This window comes from Typha latifolia, chromosome 15 (assembly GCF_019914945.1).
Source record: "Typha latifolia isolate L0001 chromosome 15, TyphaL0001v2, whole genome shotgun sequence".
Lineage (NCBI taxonomy): Eukaryota > Viridiplantae > Streptophyta > Magnoliopsida > Poales > Typhaceae > Typha > Typha latifolia.
Window position 1 is genome coordinate 5,493,058 of NC_133100.1, and position 18,697 is coordinate 5,511,754.

The 18,697-nt window shown below is 36.4% G+C and overlaps 1 protein-coding gene across 2 annotated transcripts; it reads right to left on the reverse strand.

Moving 5' to 3' along the window:
• Nucleotides 1–7,579: 7,579 nt before the first annotated feature.
• On the reverse strand, nt 7,580–17,546 carry LOC140802239 (isocitrate dehydrogenase [NAD] regulatory subunit 1, mitochondrial). Of its 2 annotated transcripts, none has more exons than XM_073157698.1 (4): nt 16,916–17,546; nt 14,302–14,541; nt 8,770–8,848; nt 7,580–8,366 (listed from the first exon to the last, which is right to left on the reverse strand). In XM_073157698.1, the coding sequence occupies exons 1-4, from the start codon at nt 17,423–17,425 to the stop codon at nt 8,092–8,094; spliced, it is 1,104 nt and encodes a 367-aa protein (XP_073013799.1). In that variant the 5' UTR covers nt 17,426–17,546; the 3' UTR covers nt 7,580–8,091. The 2 variants fall into 2 exon arrangements, with proteins under 2 accessions (XP_073013799.1, XP_073013798.1); XM_073157697.1 differs by having other exon boundaries at nt 14,302–14,529; nt 16,916–17,519.
• Nucleotides 17,547–18,697: the final 1,151 nt, after the last annotated feature.

An 18,697-nucleotide genomic window follows, 5' to 3' on the forward strand; every position in this document is an offset into this window, starting at 1 on the left:
CATGCTTTCCTTCTAAATGCCAGATCACATGCATATATCCAGTACGATAACGAGTCAATGCATAATAAGAATTTAGGTGGTAAGGAAGTCAAGAGAAAAATAATGCAATGTAGTCTTTGACCATATATCTAACACATGCATACTTATACTAGAAGATTATCTTTATATAAAATCATAATAGTATAATCATCTCTAATCATCTCTAATCATCTCTAATCATCTCTATTTATCATCATCATACTCATATCCAAGATCAACCTAATTCTATGTATGATAAAAATATGATCGACTATAATCATTTCTAGATAAATTTATATAATCATGCTATAGGCCAAAACATGCATGTACATAATATATAATATAACATAATTTGAGAAAGGCATCAAGGGGATAAGACTACTCACTCTAATCAGAAGATACAAATCATATATCCCTTACATCCGCCCATCAATCGAGTGACACTCATCGCTAGCAAGTTCTAAGGGGTCTCAAATAAGGGGTTTGAGATCTGAAAATGTTTAAGTAACATAAAATTAATTGTTTATCCCATTATAATCCGTTCGAGTAAAATATGATAATTTATTAGATTTTAGAATTTCTACTTATTTTAATAACTGGCTAGATTTTTAATTATAAATAAAAATATAAATATAGATAAAAACTTAATTATAATTAAATTATATCTTGATTAATTAGGGACTATATAGTCATTACTCGATAAGATAATAAATAAATAACTAAATAACCATAGTATTTTATTTGTTGCAGAATAATAATCTATAATAAATTAATAGAATTACTTAAAATGTATATCATACAAATATTAGAATAGAAATCTAATAATTATAATTTACAGATCTATCTATTAATATAATATACATATAAGTAAATAAATTAAATAAATAAATAAATATAAGTATTACCTATATTTATGTGTAATAGTTTATAACCTAATTAATCATTAATTAATTATAATTAACAATAATCATATTGATGAATATATGTTATTATTAAAATAAATAACGTCTAAATATATTTGTATTAATTAAGACAGAAATACCTAAATAAATAAATAATAAAATAAAATAAAAATGAGTATTACTAGTACTAGTGCTGGGCTTGGTCCAGCACTGGCCTGCTACAGTGCTAGGCCGAGCCCAATACTGTTGCAAAAAACAAGAAGAGAAGAAGCAGCTGAGGAAGAAGAAGAAGAAAGGAAGAAGAAGAGAAGAGAAGAAGAGAAGAAAGAGAGGAGATGAGGGAGGGGGTTCTGGACCCGGGCCGGCGGGGAGGGCACCGGCCACTGGTGGCCATCCAGCAGCCGGCCTCTCGTCGCCGGCTCAGCTCCGTCGAGCCCGAGCCCAAGGGCAAGAGAAAGGGAGCTAGATAGATAGATAGAGAGAGAGAGAGAGAGACTTATCCCGGTGGTGGCAGGCCGGCGATGGCACGAGGAAAAAGATAGAGAAAGTTTGAGAGAGAGAGAGAGAGACCGAAAGAGAGGGTGGGGAGAAGAAAAAAAATAGAGAGAAAGAGGGGGTGGGGAGGGAGGCTCCAGCGGTGGCGGCGGTAAGCCGGCCTCGGCGAGAGAGAGAGAGAGATATATATATATATATATATATATATATATATATAGTGGCTACAGCGATGCGAGGGGGTGCGTGGAATATATATATATATATATAGGTTGTTACATGATAGGTTTAGATCCCGAAGGTAAGTCTACTAAAGTCCAAATATTATTAGACAAAATTGACTCCATTTTATCATTGATAGCTTACTTCCAAAAAATGGCATTAATTTCATTGCTTCATCAAAACTAGAAGGATCACTCTCCATATTAAGACAAAAACAAAATTTATTCCAAATAGAATTTGAAATGCCTTCCACAAGTTAAGTCACAAAATCAAGACCTAAATTCGATTCTTTTCTAATTCTTTTGGATTTTCTAATTTCCACATCTTCAAAAAAAAAATTTCAGAATAATGATAATCTAGATATTTCCTTTGATTATTAAAATCAAATTCTAGAGATCTAGGTTTTTTAAAAGTTTTATCCTCAAAGAATTCGGCATCTCTATATTCAATCACAACATTTGTATTTATCTCTAAAAAATAATATGCTTTGCTATTAGAAGCATAACTAATAAAAGCACATTTAGAGGTTCTTGACCTCAACTTTGATCTTTTCAGATCGGACAATCTAACATAAGTAAGACATCCCCACAATTTTAAATATCCTAAGTTAGGTTTTCGATTAAACTATAACTCATAAGGAGATACATTCATTTTAAAATATATTCCTATTAAGAATATGTGCAGCAATTAGGATTGCTTCACTTGAAAGATTATTCGGAAGACAAAAATGGTCAAACATTGCATTAACCATATCCATTAGAGTTCTATTTTTTATTTCGGCCACACTATTTTATTGTGGTGTATATTGTAACAACCCAACATTAAAAAAAATTTAATTAATTATTTATTTATTTTTGGGCACAACGTGGGCAGCCACACTGAGGCCGGCCTCATGCCCATGCATTCTGTTCATGCAGCTTGCATGGTGGGTGCCACGCGCCCACTGCTACTGCCGCAACCAACCGGCTACGGCCAGCTAGCCGCGGCGGGCCCGGTGCCACCGCTACCCCTCCTCCACCGTCTTCCATCTCTCTTTTTATATCTCTCTCTCTTTCTCTCTCACATATTCTTCTCTCATATTCTCTCTCTCTCTTTCTCCCCCCTCTCTCTCTTTCTTTCACATATTCTCTTGCCGATGCCGGCCTACCGTCACCGTCGCTACCGTCACCGTCGCTATCATCGCCGCAGCAACACCACCCTCACTATCTCTCTCTATAGCTCTATCTCTCTCTCTCTCTACAGACTCGTTCTCTCTCTCTCTCTCTCGAGCTCTCTCTTTCTCTCCTTCACTTATCGACGCCGGCCTGCCGCTGTCACCGTCGTCGCCGTTGCCGCTGCCGCCACTACGGCCAAGGTGAGCCTCCCTCCTTTCCCTTCTTCTCCTTCTTCTTCTTTTTCTTCTTCTTCCTTTCCTTTACTTCTTTTTGCTCTGTTCGTTTTACCTTCTCCGGTAATAAAACACATGTAAAGTACTTATGTTATTTAGTTAATCTAAATTAGATCTTTAATTTAATTTGTCAAGAATAGATATATCTAATAACATGGTAAGCATAATTAGTGTAATTTCAGTTAATTATAATTATAAATATTTGTACATAAATATATTTTTAACTTCATATATTTTATTAGATTAATACATATTTTTATAATTAGATATATATATATATATGTGCAACTTATTATACATTATTATGCATATAATATAATAGTAGGCTTACTTAATGTTTATATACATGATTAAGTAAAGATTATTTTATATGCAACTCTTAATTTGTTTAGTAAGGGTAGTAGTGACAAAGTAATTAAAGTATAATTATATAATATTATATAATATAAGTGCTTGTATCTTAAATTATATTATTGTACATGGAGCTCTTTTACGTTTTTTTTTATCAAAAGAGATTGACTATTAATACTTAATATATAATTAGCAAACTATGGTTTTATAAATAAATCTACAATTAGAATAATAACATACTAATATTATTATAATTAAATATATGATATAGATCAAATTATTTAATAAAAACAAAAGAAGGAATTTTAAACCTAATAAATCATTATATGTTACACAAACGGATCCTAATTGGATAAATAACTGACCTTATATTACTTAAAAAATTTCAGATCCCGAACCCTCTTATTTTAGACCCCGTGGACCCTGACGATGAGTTGATGTTGGATTGACGGACGTGAGAGATGCGTGGTTCATGTCCTCTGAATCGATAGTGAGTAGTCTTATCCCTTAGACGCCTTTCTCAAATTATGTTATATTATATATTATGTACATGCATGTTTTGGCCTCCAACATGATTATATGATTTTATCTAGATATGAATACAGTCGAGCATATTTTTATCATGCATCTAATTATGTTGATCTGGGATATGAACACATTGGTGATATATAGAGATGATGAGAGATGATTATACTGTTATAATGGTATGTCCAGTTAATCTATAACATGAGTATGCATGTGTTGTCTACATGATCGGAGACTATATTGCATTATTTTTCTCTTAATTCCTGTTCCACCTAAATTCCTATTATGCATTGACTTGTTATCGTACTGGATATATGCATATGATCTGTCATTTAGAAGGAAAGCATGAAATGTGATTGATGATAGTTGATCGGAAAGCGTGAGGATACCCGAGTGGGCACGAGGATTAGGATGCGCTTGCTGGATGATTGATCGCTCGACATAGTCACGATCCTGTTGGCCTTATGTCCGAGGTCGTTAGTCTGTGTGCGCAGCAAACATTCGGACACATACCGGTCGCCAGAGCATATGTGGCGAGTTATCCTCACGAGATTTCTATCAGCTAGAAGGGTGCTCGGTCTGGATGGTTGTTGATACCCTTAGCGGATGGCAGGGTATGATTATATTTGAGATACTCCTTGCGGATGGCAGAGTATGCTCTGAGCCTCCGGGCATGATGTTGAGATCAGGTACCAGGTGTTGACTGTGCACAGTGGTCTAGTATGATGATGACATATAAAGCTAACATTGATGACTGAGATGTTAAGAAATCCATATGATTTCATTATCATTTAATTATCTAATTATCGAGTAGTCAATATACATCATATATAGTTGCATTTGATATCATAGCATCGTCATGGTCGGCATGCATCATGTGTCATATTTGAGAGAGAATTATGATGATAGTATAACATAGAGATTTATTTATTCATTGTCGAGGATTATACAATTTATTAGTCATGACATGTTATCTATTTTTTTATTTATGTATTATTGAGGAATATTCATATACTCATTCATGACATGATGTTTCTTTTTATTTATATTATCTAGTACATGATTTACTCTCTGTTTGGCATCACTGATTCAGGGTAAGGTCTATTCACTGAGCCTTTTGCTCATGACTCTTTTATTTTTTTTCTAACCCCTCAGATATGTGGTATGTGATAGCGACTTGAGATATCTTGAGAAGATATTTTAGAGCGATGATGAGGTGAGTTATAGATGATAGTTTATATAGAAATTGAGTTATACTAGTATTTGATATTTGTACTCTTTTGTATTAGACGATGATTTATATAATACATGTCGAATTATAGTGTACTCTTGTATTAGTTGTTTTAGTTGTATCTTGATGGTTTGTTATGGATTTGTTGTTGGAATTTTGCACGCGAAATTGGGTGATTTCTTGCTAGAATTTTGTAGCTTGATCTGCAAAAAGCAATTGCTGCTCAATGAAGATCTGCTCGCTAAAATTGTTATCAAAAATCTTAGCCACGATTAGAAAAGGCACACTGAAGATTGTTGGAGATCAACTATGTGGAAGAGGAAACAAAAGTTTCTTTCCAAATCTTTCCAGTTTGAGTGAGAAAGAAGATGAACAATGATGGCTTAAATGTTAGGCTAGTTTGTATTGATCAATTAGTTTATGTGGCTAGGCCCATGTTTGGTTAATGAACCAAAGTTTGATTGCTTTTGGTAATTAAATTGACTTTAATTGATCATGCTCTGCATATAGTTAAGAAAAGTAAAATATTAGCAAGTATATAATTTGGGCATAACAAATATGATAATGATGAAGTCGACTAATATTTGAAGCCCAGATTTTTGCTAATCCTTGAGCAAAATAGAAGAATTTTTTTAAACGAAAAAAAAATCTAACTCACTTTATAAGCATCGCGATTGTATTTAGCTAATGCAACAAGCATTAAACTCCTAGTTTTCACTAGTGGATAAGTTGTGTCTAGTGAGGTTTTATAGTGAATATACCTACAAAATTTATCGATTTAAAGACAATACAAAAGAAAAGAATTACAAGACTTGAATAACTAAAAAATGGAAAAGAAAACGATAAAATTACCAAAAATCTACTCCTTATTGATCATGTATCAACTTTTAATAAAACCAACTTAGAAATACTAACAAATACACCCACCTAAATAAGCCAATCTCAAATTTTGCACTCACCTAAAGACCCCCACACTAGGAACACATATAAGTAAGGGTTCCTCTCAATTCTAGGCTAAGCACGCTCGATTTGGGTTGATAGGCTGGTGGGTATGTCTCGAGTGAGAGGTGTAACATCCATGGGTTGTAGATGGCTGATAGGAGGTGGGCAACCCTAGGAGGGGTTAGGGCATGAGTCTGTTTGGCTAAGCACATGGGAGTTGCTCTTGAGTGGAGCTAGGTTGCGGTTAGAAAAGTAGAGCTTAGCTGGGTGTTAGCTTGGCTAGAAAAGTAGAGCTTGGCTAGGTGTTAGCTTGGGCTAGTACAGATGGATGGTAATTGAGGAGTTTCAGTCTGGCTAGGGAAGTGTCATAGGTTGATAGTGAGAGTGGACTCGAGTAAGGGCACAATAGAGAAGGAAGATGGAGGTCCGAGGGAAGGTGGGCGTCTTGGCTAGTAGGTGGCATGTAGCTATGGTGGTGGCGACTACGAGGAGGAGGTTAGCTAGGGTTAGGGTAAGTTGACAGGAGAGGAAAGAGAGAGAGAAGATTAATTATATCTAACTCAACAAACCCTTGACTCGGCTACACCCCATACTTATTAAGAGGCCAACCCGACTAAACCAATTAGCCAACTTAGTGGTACCCAACCAATGTAAAGCATAAATTGGTTTGGACTGAACCATACATAGATTTGAAATTTGAAATGCAATAATTAAATGATTCAACTTAGTTGATTCACAAGCTCGAGCTAACTAAGACTCAGACTAGCCCAGAGTGTAGCATTTGACCATGCTTTTGCACACATTATCCTCAAGGTGAAAACTCAGATACCATTCCATGCAGTCCAACTCAGCCATCTAAATCATATCGTCCTTGGAGTCAACCTCGATCGACTGCTCTATCAATATAACTACAATCGGTCTTATGCACTTGTGCCGCAGGACAAACTATTATGGCCAAAAGAGTTATATGGAAGACCAATTTGAGTTTAAAAATAGATTTTCGTCATAAGAGTAGAAGAGACCCTACGCCCTTCGTCTTCGACTTGGGCGCTATAAAACACCACATAGGAGTCATGCAATCCTTAGAAGGTGATGGGCATCATGGGATTAGCTCTAGTCATGGGTGGTCGAGCCAATGAGTGTCAAGCATGGTCACGGGTGATTGAGGCAACTCTCGCATGTTCATTGTTGTCCATTGTGGCCTCACTCCAATCCTCAGCTCTCAAACCTTTTTCTCCATTATCCGTGCCATGTGGAAAGTGTCCGCAAAATATAGAGATCGAGCCGCCTTTATCTCGGGTTGTATGTCATAGCGAAGTCTGCTAATGAATGTAATAGCAAAGAGCAAAGTTCGGCTACCCTCAAACACTATTGAAGATCCTCCCAAATTCTTGATATGCCTGTACATAGGTTATTTGAGATAGCTTTAAAATTATTGCCTCAAAGTCTTCGTAACAACGGTCTGAATCACGCCAGTTCATGTAGATAATTGTGAATAGGAGAAAGAAATTATTGAAGGTTCAGAAGTTACGGCGTAACTTTATTTGTAGAATATTTATAAATATTTGTAAGCATAACATTACATTTTCAATTTACTCACAAGGCATGGCCATCCAGCTCGCATTCTCTATCTTGTACAGGATTCTCAGGAAAACAATTTTTTTTGAGGAGTCAGAGAATCTACAGATTACCATTATTACTGTTTGCAGAACACTCAGTTCAGCTGTTTCAATACAAGATGCCAAGCATATGTAGAACCTGTTTCAAAGTACAGAATTTGACAAATCCAATCCAGATGGGATTTGCACTCTTATTCCCGATGAGTGATCTATACTCCATAATTAATATAATCTACCTAACTCCTGCGTGGCAGGGGTCATAGAAGTGAAAATCATCTGAGATCCCATCCGGAAACTTGTGAGGCAAATAAGATAAGACTCAAAAAGGTGAAAGAAAGAAAAAGAAATTTGTTCTTGGAATCTTCTGTTCCAAAAAGAATATGTAATCTCAGGATGAGGAAGTCAGTCCAGATTGGCTATCACGGCATCAACAACTTCTTGGGTGGTGCTGTGACCTCCTAAATCTTTTGTCCTGTATTCGCCTCCTGCAATCACACGCTTAACAGCAGTTTCCAGTCTGTCAGCAAAAGATGGGAACTGCAAGTGCCTAAGCATCATGGCAGATGACAGAAGCAGTGCAACGGGGTTTGCTTTCTTTTGTTCCAGTAGTTTCTCATTTCCTACATTTCCTGCTGAAGCACCTTGTTCGAAGATAGCATGGTCCTGACCAGCATTGCCTGAAGAACAAGTCAATCATATGATTAGGTGAGTTCTGAGGGTCATCTACAAATTATCACAAAAAATCAGAAGCTATATTATCCCGTAAGCACATGATGTGGATCAATTTTACATCTTTACATTGAACTAATAGCTACCACTTCTGATAAGTCTCTATCCTCTGTGTTGACGACTAATACCAGATAAATCTCATATTGAATTATTCGGATAGTAAATTTGTTACATTCTTGAGCAATAAAAGTTCTTATTAGTTATTAGTGACTAAGTCCATTCAAATTGTTTTGATACCAACTAAAGTTAACAGAGCACTATTGCTGCCATCTTTACATTGCTATGCATACAGATTTACAGAACAAAACAGATTGCACCAAAAAGGAGATGGATCAAAGTTTAGACAATTACCTCCAGGCATGACACCAGTGCCTCCAGCAATACCTGCAGCTGTGTTAGCCACCAGATTGCCATAAAGATTTGGTGTGACCTGCCAGTCATCAGTATTGGATCAGATTAGAGAAGAAAATAAAGCAAAGAAAATTGTTGCACAAACTGAAATTAAATTGCAGATCTTATATAGGTTTATATTAATGGAAATAGCAGGAAAGTAAACCAAAACATCGCTCCTATTAAATTACCATCTATACATTAAATTATAAAAGGCGAGCATAACTAGTCAATACCAGCCAAAGTTATTTTGGCTCCTCAATTAAAAGCCATAGAAAATGAGATTTACAAATTATACTTTGTTTTTTTAACTGTTTTATGGTAATAGATAGATATAACTCTGAAGATTCAGCAGAAAATAAATCATTTAGTAATGCAGATGGGATATCTATCAAATGAAAGGGCCTCAAAAGATAGAGCTTGCAAAGCTGTCTAGAGCATCATTATACAATCATGAAATAATGGATAATAAACCACAATAATGTAGAGTTATTTTGCTAGGACATTGATGAATGCATGAAGCAACAACCAAAAGCCATAATACAACATTTCTTCTTGTTTTCTTTTTTTCTTTTTTCTTTTTCTTTTCTTTTTTTTTTTTTTTTTAGAGAGAGAGAATAGGGATGGTACACCCGCAAGCCCACATAATACAACATTTAATTGTTATGCTAAACTAAATGTCCAAAGGTAGTAGAAAGTAGAAACTGCCTAGCACGAGATGAAGCTGTATTGTTCTTCGATCATTCTGATCAGAACAGATAGCATATATTGCACTGTGCTAAAAAGTCAAATCAGTAGCATATAGTGCAATCTGTAACCTACTTAAAGGTTGTTCATAATCAATTAGAATTAACTTTAAACCGAAACTTTCATAATTACACATACTTGGATCTCATACTTGAGTATCTCAAGATTCACCAACTTAATAAGTATGTCCACTCATACAAGGTGTTTAACATAAGGTGCTGGATGAATTTAAAATTATTTGCATTCCTTCATATCTTTTATTTCCTTGTAACAAAACATCCAAATTTTGTTGTAAATCATAACGTAATACTGTCCAAACCATAGAAAAATTGCTGAAACTGAATGGAAACATAGAATCAAAAACCTAGTTTTAGGTTGGATAAATCGTTATCACTGGAAAGCAAGTAGGGGCCAACTATTTTCTTGGTAATTTGTCGGTAGAACCAGCTGAGGAGCATCCATAATGGTTCTAACTTCTAACAGGAGGAGGACCACTTTTGTTCAGTTTGATGGTGCCATGAAGGGGAGAAGATATGATCTCCCTCAGATAACTGAAAGATAGGATCCTGCACGAGCTAAGGAAAAAAGAAGTTTGGCCCATAAAACTGCTAATCCGTTGTTTTTTTGCTGCCATTGTTGAGCAAATCTCATTGAAGACAGCTTCTTGTTTAAGCAGCCGATATGCCTTAGGATACATGGAACCACTGAATAAAATGTATGAATTAGCCAGTCATTACTTGGAAGACACATCATAAATAGGATTGAGAGGTGCAGATCAAGGTTTTCCATTTTAGAGCCCTATGTTTCATTCAAATACATCATGATCATCCAATATCTCCCTCTGTGAAAATATAATTGACAGAGTAAACAGCATTATACAGAGGCATGAAAGTGAGGAAATGTGAGGACTCCATAAAACAGCCTCTTGCAGATGCTTACTTCCATATCGCTATATTTCTGATATATTGTCATCTTCTTTCCATGTCTAAAGCATCTAGTGTACTGCTTTTTTGTTCTTCCACTTTCTTTCCATTCCAATGCTCCCTATTTGTATGTTCTGTGCTACTATAGCTTTCATCTATTCTTTCCAAGACTTCAAAAGAGTACTATTGCTTGTCTATTCAAAAGAATATATTAGTTCGCATACTTTTATTACCATAGAACTGTTAATTGACTGGTTTCCAAGATTCAACTAGGGATTAAATAAGATGATGCAATCATGCAACTGCATCATCCAATTATACAAGTATTAATCGAAGCCATCTCTGAAGTGAAATCATATGCTGGTTAAAACTTAAAAGTATGGTTTGGCTGCATCAAATCATGCCAAATTTGTTGATTCATAGTTGAAGGACGCATAAAGGAAACTGTACCCTCTCTAAAGACGCATCATGCAGGATTTCATAGAAAATCTTTGAAATTACGGAATCCAACTCCTTATCCATGTGTTACTAGCGGAGCATAAAACCAAATAGAGACAGCATACTATTAAAATTCAAACTTGGCCATTGGAACATGTCTGATTATGTTCAAACTCTTTTAGTGTAAAATGTGACAGAATAAATATTGGTATCATGAATACCCATAGTGGGCACACACATTTTCAGAAAATATAACCACAGATTCATATTTGCCACTAACTACATCTTATTTTGCTAGATTCATTCCATGAGACTAGGGGGATATTGCAGGTATTCTCATATCTTGAGCAACCAGACCACCTGATACCCACTACTTACAAAGCGAAAAAATTTACAAGAGCTCAACATGCTCAAACATTCTATTTTGCAATGCACACTTTGAAAGGCTGGAAAGGAAACAGGGGAAAGAAAACATATTCACAGAATCAGCCCTTATTTTGTCGCTTTTCTGCTCCAAAAATACGTTCCCACAGTTAAAAAAAAAAAAGAATAAACAAAGATCCTAATGAATACATTATGCATCTTTCAACCTGAAAAAGATGCTGTATCTAGGTTATGTGAGGTCTTGATCTCTCTAACAAAAGTTTCATGTAGCTTTCTAGCTCCTTACATAAGACAGACTACATTGATGAACAAGAGCAATTTGACTGCTGCTCAAGCTCATAGAAACAAAGACCTAGGCATTCAAGTCAATTCAATTCGAGCAGAAAATGTGAGGTTCATTTTCATCTCAGTATTTTATCGAGCCATCTCAAGCTTGACTTGCTTCATCTTAATAGATAAACGAGATATACAACCCAGTTTACAGCTCAGATTATTTACTTAGTAAGATTTTTTATTTGTTTGAACTTGACTCATTAACAAGCTTAGCTCACGTATGCTCTGAGATTCAGCTCAATCTGTAGACGTGCAATGAAGGAGTAGTTGAGGAAATGAAGCTGTAGGCTAGAGAGAGAGGGGGATTCCCCTTGATCAGGGTTAGAACTAGATGACTTATAATACTGTTAAGAGATAAACAAGATATACAACCCAGTTTACAGCTCAGCTTATTTACTTAGTAAGATGTTTTATTCATTTGAACTTAGACTCATTAACAAGCTTAGCTCACCTATGCTCTGAGATTCAGTTCAATCTGTAGACTTGCAGTGCAGGAGTAGTTGAGGAAATAAAGCTATAGGCTAGAGAGAGAGAGGGATTCCCCTTGATCAGGGTTAGAACTAGATCACTTATTATACTGTTACCTTTGAGATCAAATTGTTAGATAACAGTTCATAATCTAATGACTGAAAAGCTTGCTCTAGAATAAACATTCATTTATTAGGTAAATTTTGACATACGTATTAATCGAGCTACCTTGATTCATGTATAGTTCATTTATATATTGACTTCAAAAGTTTAGCTCATCTTTAGTTCATTAAGGCTCCAGGAAAGTTTTAAAATGCTTGTTGATATCATAGGAAGAGGATTGAAGTCTCGACCAATCATTGTGGCTGAAACAAATTGAGATCAGCCAAAGCCGATTCCAATCCATGCCTAAAACCAATATCTTGGAATGTCTGTTGTTGGGCTGAAACAGGCCAGTTTGAACCCTTTTCCATTGGTTTGGCTGAAATTGACGAGCTTTAATGGATCGGATCTGACTGAAATCTAAAGCCATATTAATAACTCCATCCCCCCCCCCCTCCCTCTCCCAATTTGGCAACAGTGAGCGACGATGACAATGACAAGTAATTTTTCTAGCAATATTGACCTCTGATGAGATGAGCTGTTTTTTTCTCACTTCTTTGATTAAGCTTTTTTTTTTCTTTTTTCCATCTTTCTTCCCTCCCTCCCTTCTCTCTCCCTTCTTCCCCTCTCTCCCTTTCTCCTCACTGTTGCAGCAGCCCCGCCTCTGCTGCTATAGTAGCAAAGAGAGAGAGAGAGTGAGGGATGAATATATTTTTATTTTTCTATCATTTTTTTCTAAATTTTTAGAATTTTTTCTGCATTTTATAACAATATATCAAATTTTATATAATTCAAAATAGTCCGATACCGAAACGACCGATAAGTACTCATTTTTTTGGGAGACTAAACCTGATCCTGAAAATGATATTTAGAATCTTGGTAGGAATAAATAGGTAATGTATGCATTATATTTATATAAAACCTGTAAGAGTTTCTAGACTGACGATTAACGCGAGGATTTTTGGTAAACTCTGAATGGATTTGAGTTTTGGCGAGATGTGAATTGTGATGAATATTTGATCTTTTGATGATTTAATAGTTCATTTCTGAAGTATCTTCCATAACTAGCTAAAAAGATTCTAACTTAGTTGTCTAATAGAGAATTATAAAATTAGGAAGAGAATATATACTTATCAATATCCAATGACGACCAAGTAATATTCAATTGGTATTGGGCAGTGAACCTTCAATATGTAAGGAACAAAGTTACTTCAAGCTTCTGAAACATAAGAAATCCAAAATGAAATCAGTGGCTTGGTCATGTCATCTGATTAGGAGCAAATCTGAACCTAATTGTCATTTAAATGGCAGTTCAACCCAACCAAATGTCCTACAACGGGGACATTTTCAGATCTCTTATCTTTCCAAAGAGATAACTCTGATGAGTAGGGCTGTCAACTCAGCTCCCTTTTGTTAAAAAGTCATGTTTGGCTTTGCTCGACACTGCTTGCCACTAAGGAACAAATAAAAATACACTAGATCCACATCAAGAACCTAACAGCTACACCCCAAGGAAGATTCACATGAAAATATCCAATGAGCATACATCCTTTTAAAATAATTGTTTTTGTTTACAGTCGAAATCAAACTTAAAAAGACAGAACTGCAAATATAATAAGAATAATATTTAAAGTTCTTGTGGAGCGCGAAACATACAGTAATGAGTAATCAATTCCACTATGATGAATGACATGAAAAGTGATAGAACAAAAAGTTCTGTTCATTCATTTTGGCCCTAAATGTAACCACTAATGCAAATAAAACTAATAGAACAAATAGAAGTCCATAACTTTATATAATGTTTCCTAGCTTTTCTCGTAAACCTTGTATAAGCAATTGCCCTCAAACATACCAAATAAAGAATCCTATAACAATAAGTGAGAAACAGTAAATAGTATAAGTATTCAGAGGTATATTTCATAATTGCATCATCCAAAGCATTTATCTGGGAAAAAATAGCATTATTTCAATCTAATGAAAACAGGCCAACATAAAGATTGCACTCCAACAAGATGATAGAAGTTACAAGACTATGGAAACATGCATGTTCTGCAAGAGATAAGTATTTAGAAAGTGCATAAAATTTAAAATATCATACCATAACATCGAACTGCTCAGGCTTTGAAACAAGTTGCATACAGCAGTTGTCCACAATAATCTCATTATATTTTATCCCTGGGTACTTTGTTGCAACCTCTCGGCAAGATTCTAAAAATAAACCATCAGCAAGCTTCATGATGTTGGCCTTATGAACAGCTGTAACTTTCTTTCGGTTATTAAGGTATGCATACTCAAAAGCATACTTTGCAATGCGCTCTGAGCAGAACTTTGTGATAACCTAGCAAGGCCATTGAGTCAGGATGGAAAATGGAAGAAGGGGTCGAAAGAGTAATGCAAAAGACACTTAAAATAATAACTTCTCGATACCTTCTTTAATAAATTAGTAAAAGCTTGTGCAACTTAAGGCAGGAGTATTGATAGATATCTCACTACAAAGAGTTAGTGCTCATGCTGCAACTTGTAAAAGTCATTTACCATAAAATAAAATAAAAATTCATGAACAATATCACCTAGACTCACATAATTGATGGTAATCGGACACGACGTGGAGCATAAGCAATTTCCATAAAAACAAGGTATATAGCATATACCTAACACATGTATGAGTTTGAAAATGCTGGATTCCTAGTGCCTGATGTCATGCCCATGCAGGTCTACAAAAGGCAAGATGGACTACACCTTACCAACAAAAGAGGGCTATTTCCACAATTCAAGCCCACACTACCACATGGAGAAAGTACTGCAATCTACATGAATGAGACTCTAAATCTGCTAATTGAGGATTGTAAGCTTGTGATAAGTCAAATGGCCTCTAATAATATGTCCTCTCAGATAAATGTTAATGGACTGAGGTAAAACTGGACTTCAGCTGTTCTAAATACCTAGTCAATGATATCTCAGAAGTTTGTCGGATGCTATCCCTGCGACATAGAAAAGACTAGGATTTTATATGAGATTTTCACAAATTTCAAAAATACGTTGATCTATTATTAACATATTAATTGGATGCAACTCTATTACTCTAATATATTTGATTTTCTTAAATATATAGGAGAATATTTCATAAACAACTGAATATTTTTCATCATTCTAACTGATGCACAATGGAAAATTAACAATCTTTTATGTCATTCCTATACTTTTTTACAGCTCTCTAAGGTCAATGAGGCCTGATATTTATAGTAAACATTTCCCTGAAAAAATAATAATTCAATATTTACTTAATAACTGAAACATTATTGGCAAAGTGCTGCATGATTTAGTTAATCACTAGTATATTGCATTATGAAATAGGGCTACCCAGAAAATCTGTGTTATAAAGCGCAAACAACAAACAGACAAATAAATGAAGCCCATGATAATAATAACAACAGACAAGCAAGTTCAAAAAGAAAAGCATTCACTTTCCAGGCTAACAGGATATACGAACATAAGTCCATAAGCAAAATCAACAAGTAAGATGAATGTCATAACTATTAGTACATGTTAGAAACCTGACATGTTTAAATGCTAAAATAGAATCGAGAGTCAAAATTCCTCCGGTGAAAGAGTTCACAATGAACTCTGTCCACCTTACGAGTGTAAGAAATGGTTTCTGATAAAAATCAAACATGATAAAACCACCCAAAGCTAGCTAAATTTATTGCAATATCACGTAGAATAAAATCCACTTGACTATGTATTTTGAGAAAACTACCACATTTCCCTCTCTTGATTTTCCTTTTGTCTAGACCATAATACTACAAATAAAGTTGGCATCTTTTTTCAACATTCTTAATGTACAGGTATAGAAGATAAACAATTTAATTTTTCACTGTCAAAATTTATAATAAAAATTTAAGGTTTGTATCATGCGATGACCTAGTAGGAATGTCAAATGTCTAAATATTGAGATGATGGAAGAAAGGGAACACCCTCTATGGTCATATAGCATTATAAGTAAATTGAGAATTTAAAATGATCACTAGTAATTTTACAAATAAGCAACTAGGACAATACACATTTGAAATATCACTAGCAATATTTTTTATTTTCTGATACTCTAGGAGAAAAAATGTCCTCCCACAATGTATTAGGTCTTTTGTTTTCAAGCTGTAAGGACTTTCCTGGGGAGTGAATACCAGGTTGTAAGGCCTTTACTGAGGTAGTTATCATCAGGTTATTTATGGCAATGTATTAGACTATTAGATCTGCTTCATTAGATAGAGCTTGATTATAACATAAGTTGAGGTCAACACCAAGAATGAAATGGAATCGATATTGGCACCTTTCCTCCTCCTCCTCTCTCTCTCCCCCTCTCTCACATACTGACGCTTACTGTTGCTACTCATTTGAAGGAAAATAGTAGTTTGATGAATCAACAGAAATCTGAAATCAGAGTCCTCTAAGAGTTTTCTGAGAATTTTAAAGATCCATAAATTCATTATTTCTAAGAATTTTCTAAAAAATTGAAAAAAATTAAGGATTCTGAATTATTTCTTTATCCAAACATCTTCTCTACCCAAACAGATTTGCCTAACTACTTATTAGCATCAAGCAAGAAAATTTGAAGCATCTGTTACTAGATCACTATACAATCACCCAAATCACATCATTTTTCACATCTAAACAGAAAACCAAATAATTGAAAGGAAAGACGATTCCTTATCTACCTTGAGGCTTTCAACAACGCCAGGGACGACCTCGTGCTCGAGCCCCGAGTACTCCCCCTCAGTATTCTCTCTGATCACAACTATATCAACATTCTCGTGCCTCGTAGGTAACCCAGGGAGATTGAAGCAATTAACGAGCGACGCGAAGAGATCGAGCTCCTTCCTCAATTGCATATTAAGAGAACTAACTCCACCGCCCACGGGGGTCGCGAGGCCACCCTTGAGGCAAACCTTGTTCCGGCGGATCGACTCGATCACCTCGGCGGGCACGGTGGTCATGTCGCCGTGGACCTCGTAGGTCTCGAAGTAGATGGGGGCGTGCATCGCCTCCATGACCTGGCGGACGGCGCCGGTGACGAGGGGGCCGATGCCATCGCCAGGGATCAGGGTTACGGGGCGGGGGGCGCCATCGCCTGGGCGAGGCATGTAGGTCACGGATCGCCGGAGTTCGGGGAGGGATCGGGACTCGCGGAGGAGGTGGCGGAGGAGGGGGAGAGATCGCCTTGCCATTGCTAGGGTTTTTGGAGGTCGATGGCGGAAGGGAGGAGGAGGAGAAAGAAAAAGAGAGAGAAAAGTAGCAGGGAGAATTGTTCTAGGAGGAGGAAAGGGAGAAGAAATTACCGAAGTGGCCTCGTTGATTGGGGTTTGGGGAATTACCGTGACGTTTGACTTCTGAAGGGTACGAGTGTCATTTGGGACAACGACGGGCGTTTGGGATGCTCTGATAGCGGAGAATCGGTCCGGCAAAGTTGGCGTTAGCTTATTTGTGGGAATTGGGGAAAATCTGGCTGCGATTTGCGGCATCCGCAGGATCTGGAGGTTTTCTTTACTTTATTGTTATTTGGGAATATATTTAATATTGATAAACAAACCTTTGGCTAATTAAGTTTTCCCTCAAAAGTTATTACCATCTAAATCGGTTTCTAGGGTGTAAAAGAGTTGAGCCTAAGTGAGCCGGCTCTAGCTCAGGCTTAACTCAAAATTAATTTCGAGCCCTCCAAAGATGTTTAGGCTCGACTCAAGCCGAGTCATATCAAGTTCGGGCTGAGCCCGAGTTTGATTAGAGGAGGAGGGGACAGTAGGGACGGCGGCTAGCTGAGGTTAGAGGAGGATGAAGAGGTCGGATGGGAGGAGAAGGCGACAGCTTGCCGAGCACGGAGGAGGATAAGGAGGCCAGATGAGGAGGAGGAGGCCATGGAGAGGAGAAGGCGACGGTGCCTTGTCGATGGAGAACGAGGAGGCCGGATGAGGTGGAGGAGGAGGAGACGGTGGAGGAGGAAGATAAAGAGGTCGATGTCGGGGCTAACGACAATGGAGGAGGAGGCCGAACACCAAGGTTGAGGTCGACGTCGACGTCGATGGAGGAGGAGGCCATCGGAAGAGGCCAAAGTAGTCAATTGATAGAAGAGGAGATTGGGTAGATTTGTTGAGATATTTTTATTAGATTTAAGATGAGAGTAGTATAATCACAGATCTAATGGTAGCTATTGGATAAAAATCTAAGGGTTAACTTATATATAATATATATTAATATATATATATAGTATTAATAAATATTATACTTAAGCCGAACCTATGGAGCCGAGCCTGAGCGAGCCAGCTTCAACTCAAGCTTGGCTCGAAATTCAAATTGATCTTTACAATAAGGCTCGAGCTTGGCTCAGCTCAAGCCAAACTGAGCTGAGTTCGAGTTGCTCGTTTATTTTGACAGCCCTATCAATTTCCAAAATAAATCCTCAAGTAGTAATTTAACTGTTTTCTTTTAGAGTAATTTATAATTAT

Excerpts from the sequence above, each read along its gene's own strand:
- LOC140802239 (XM_073157698.1), bottom strand. The coding sequence starts at position 17,425 with ATGGCAAGGCGATCTCTCCCCCTCCTCCGCCACCTCCTCCGCGAGTCC. Across the intron at positions 14,542-16,915 it reads GCGTTGTTGAAAGCCTCAAG|GTTATCACAAAGTTCTGCTC; the intron begins GTAGATAAGGAA and ends TGGCCTTGCTAG. Across the intron at positions 8,367-8,769 it reads CACTGGTGTCATGCCTGGAG|GCAATGCTGGTCAGGACCAT; the intron begins GTAATTGTCTAA and ends CTTGTTCTTCAG.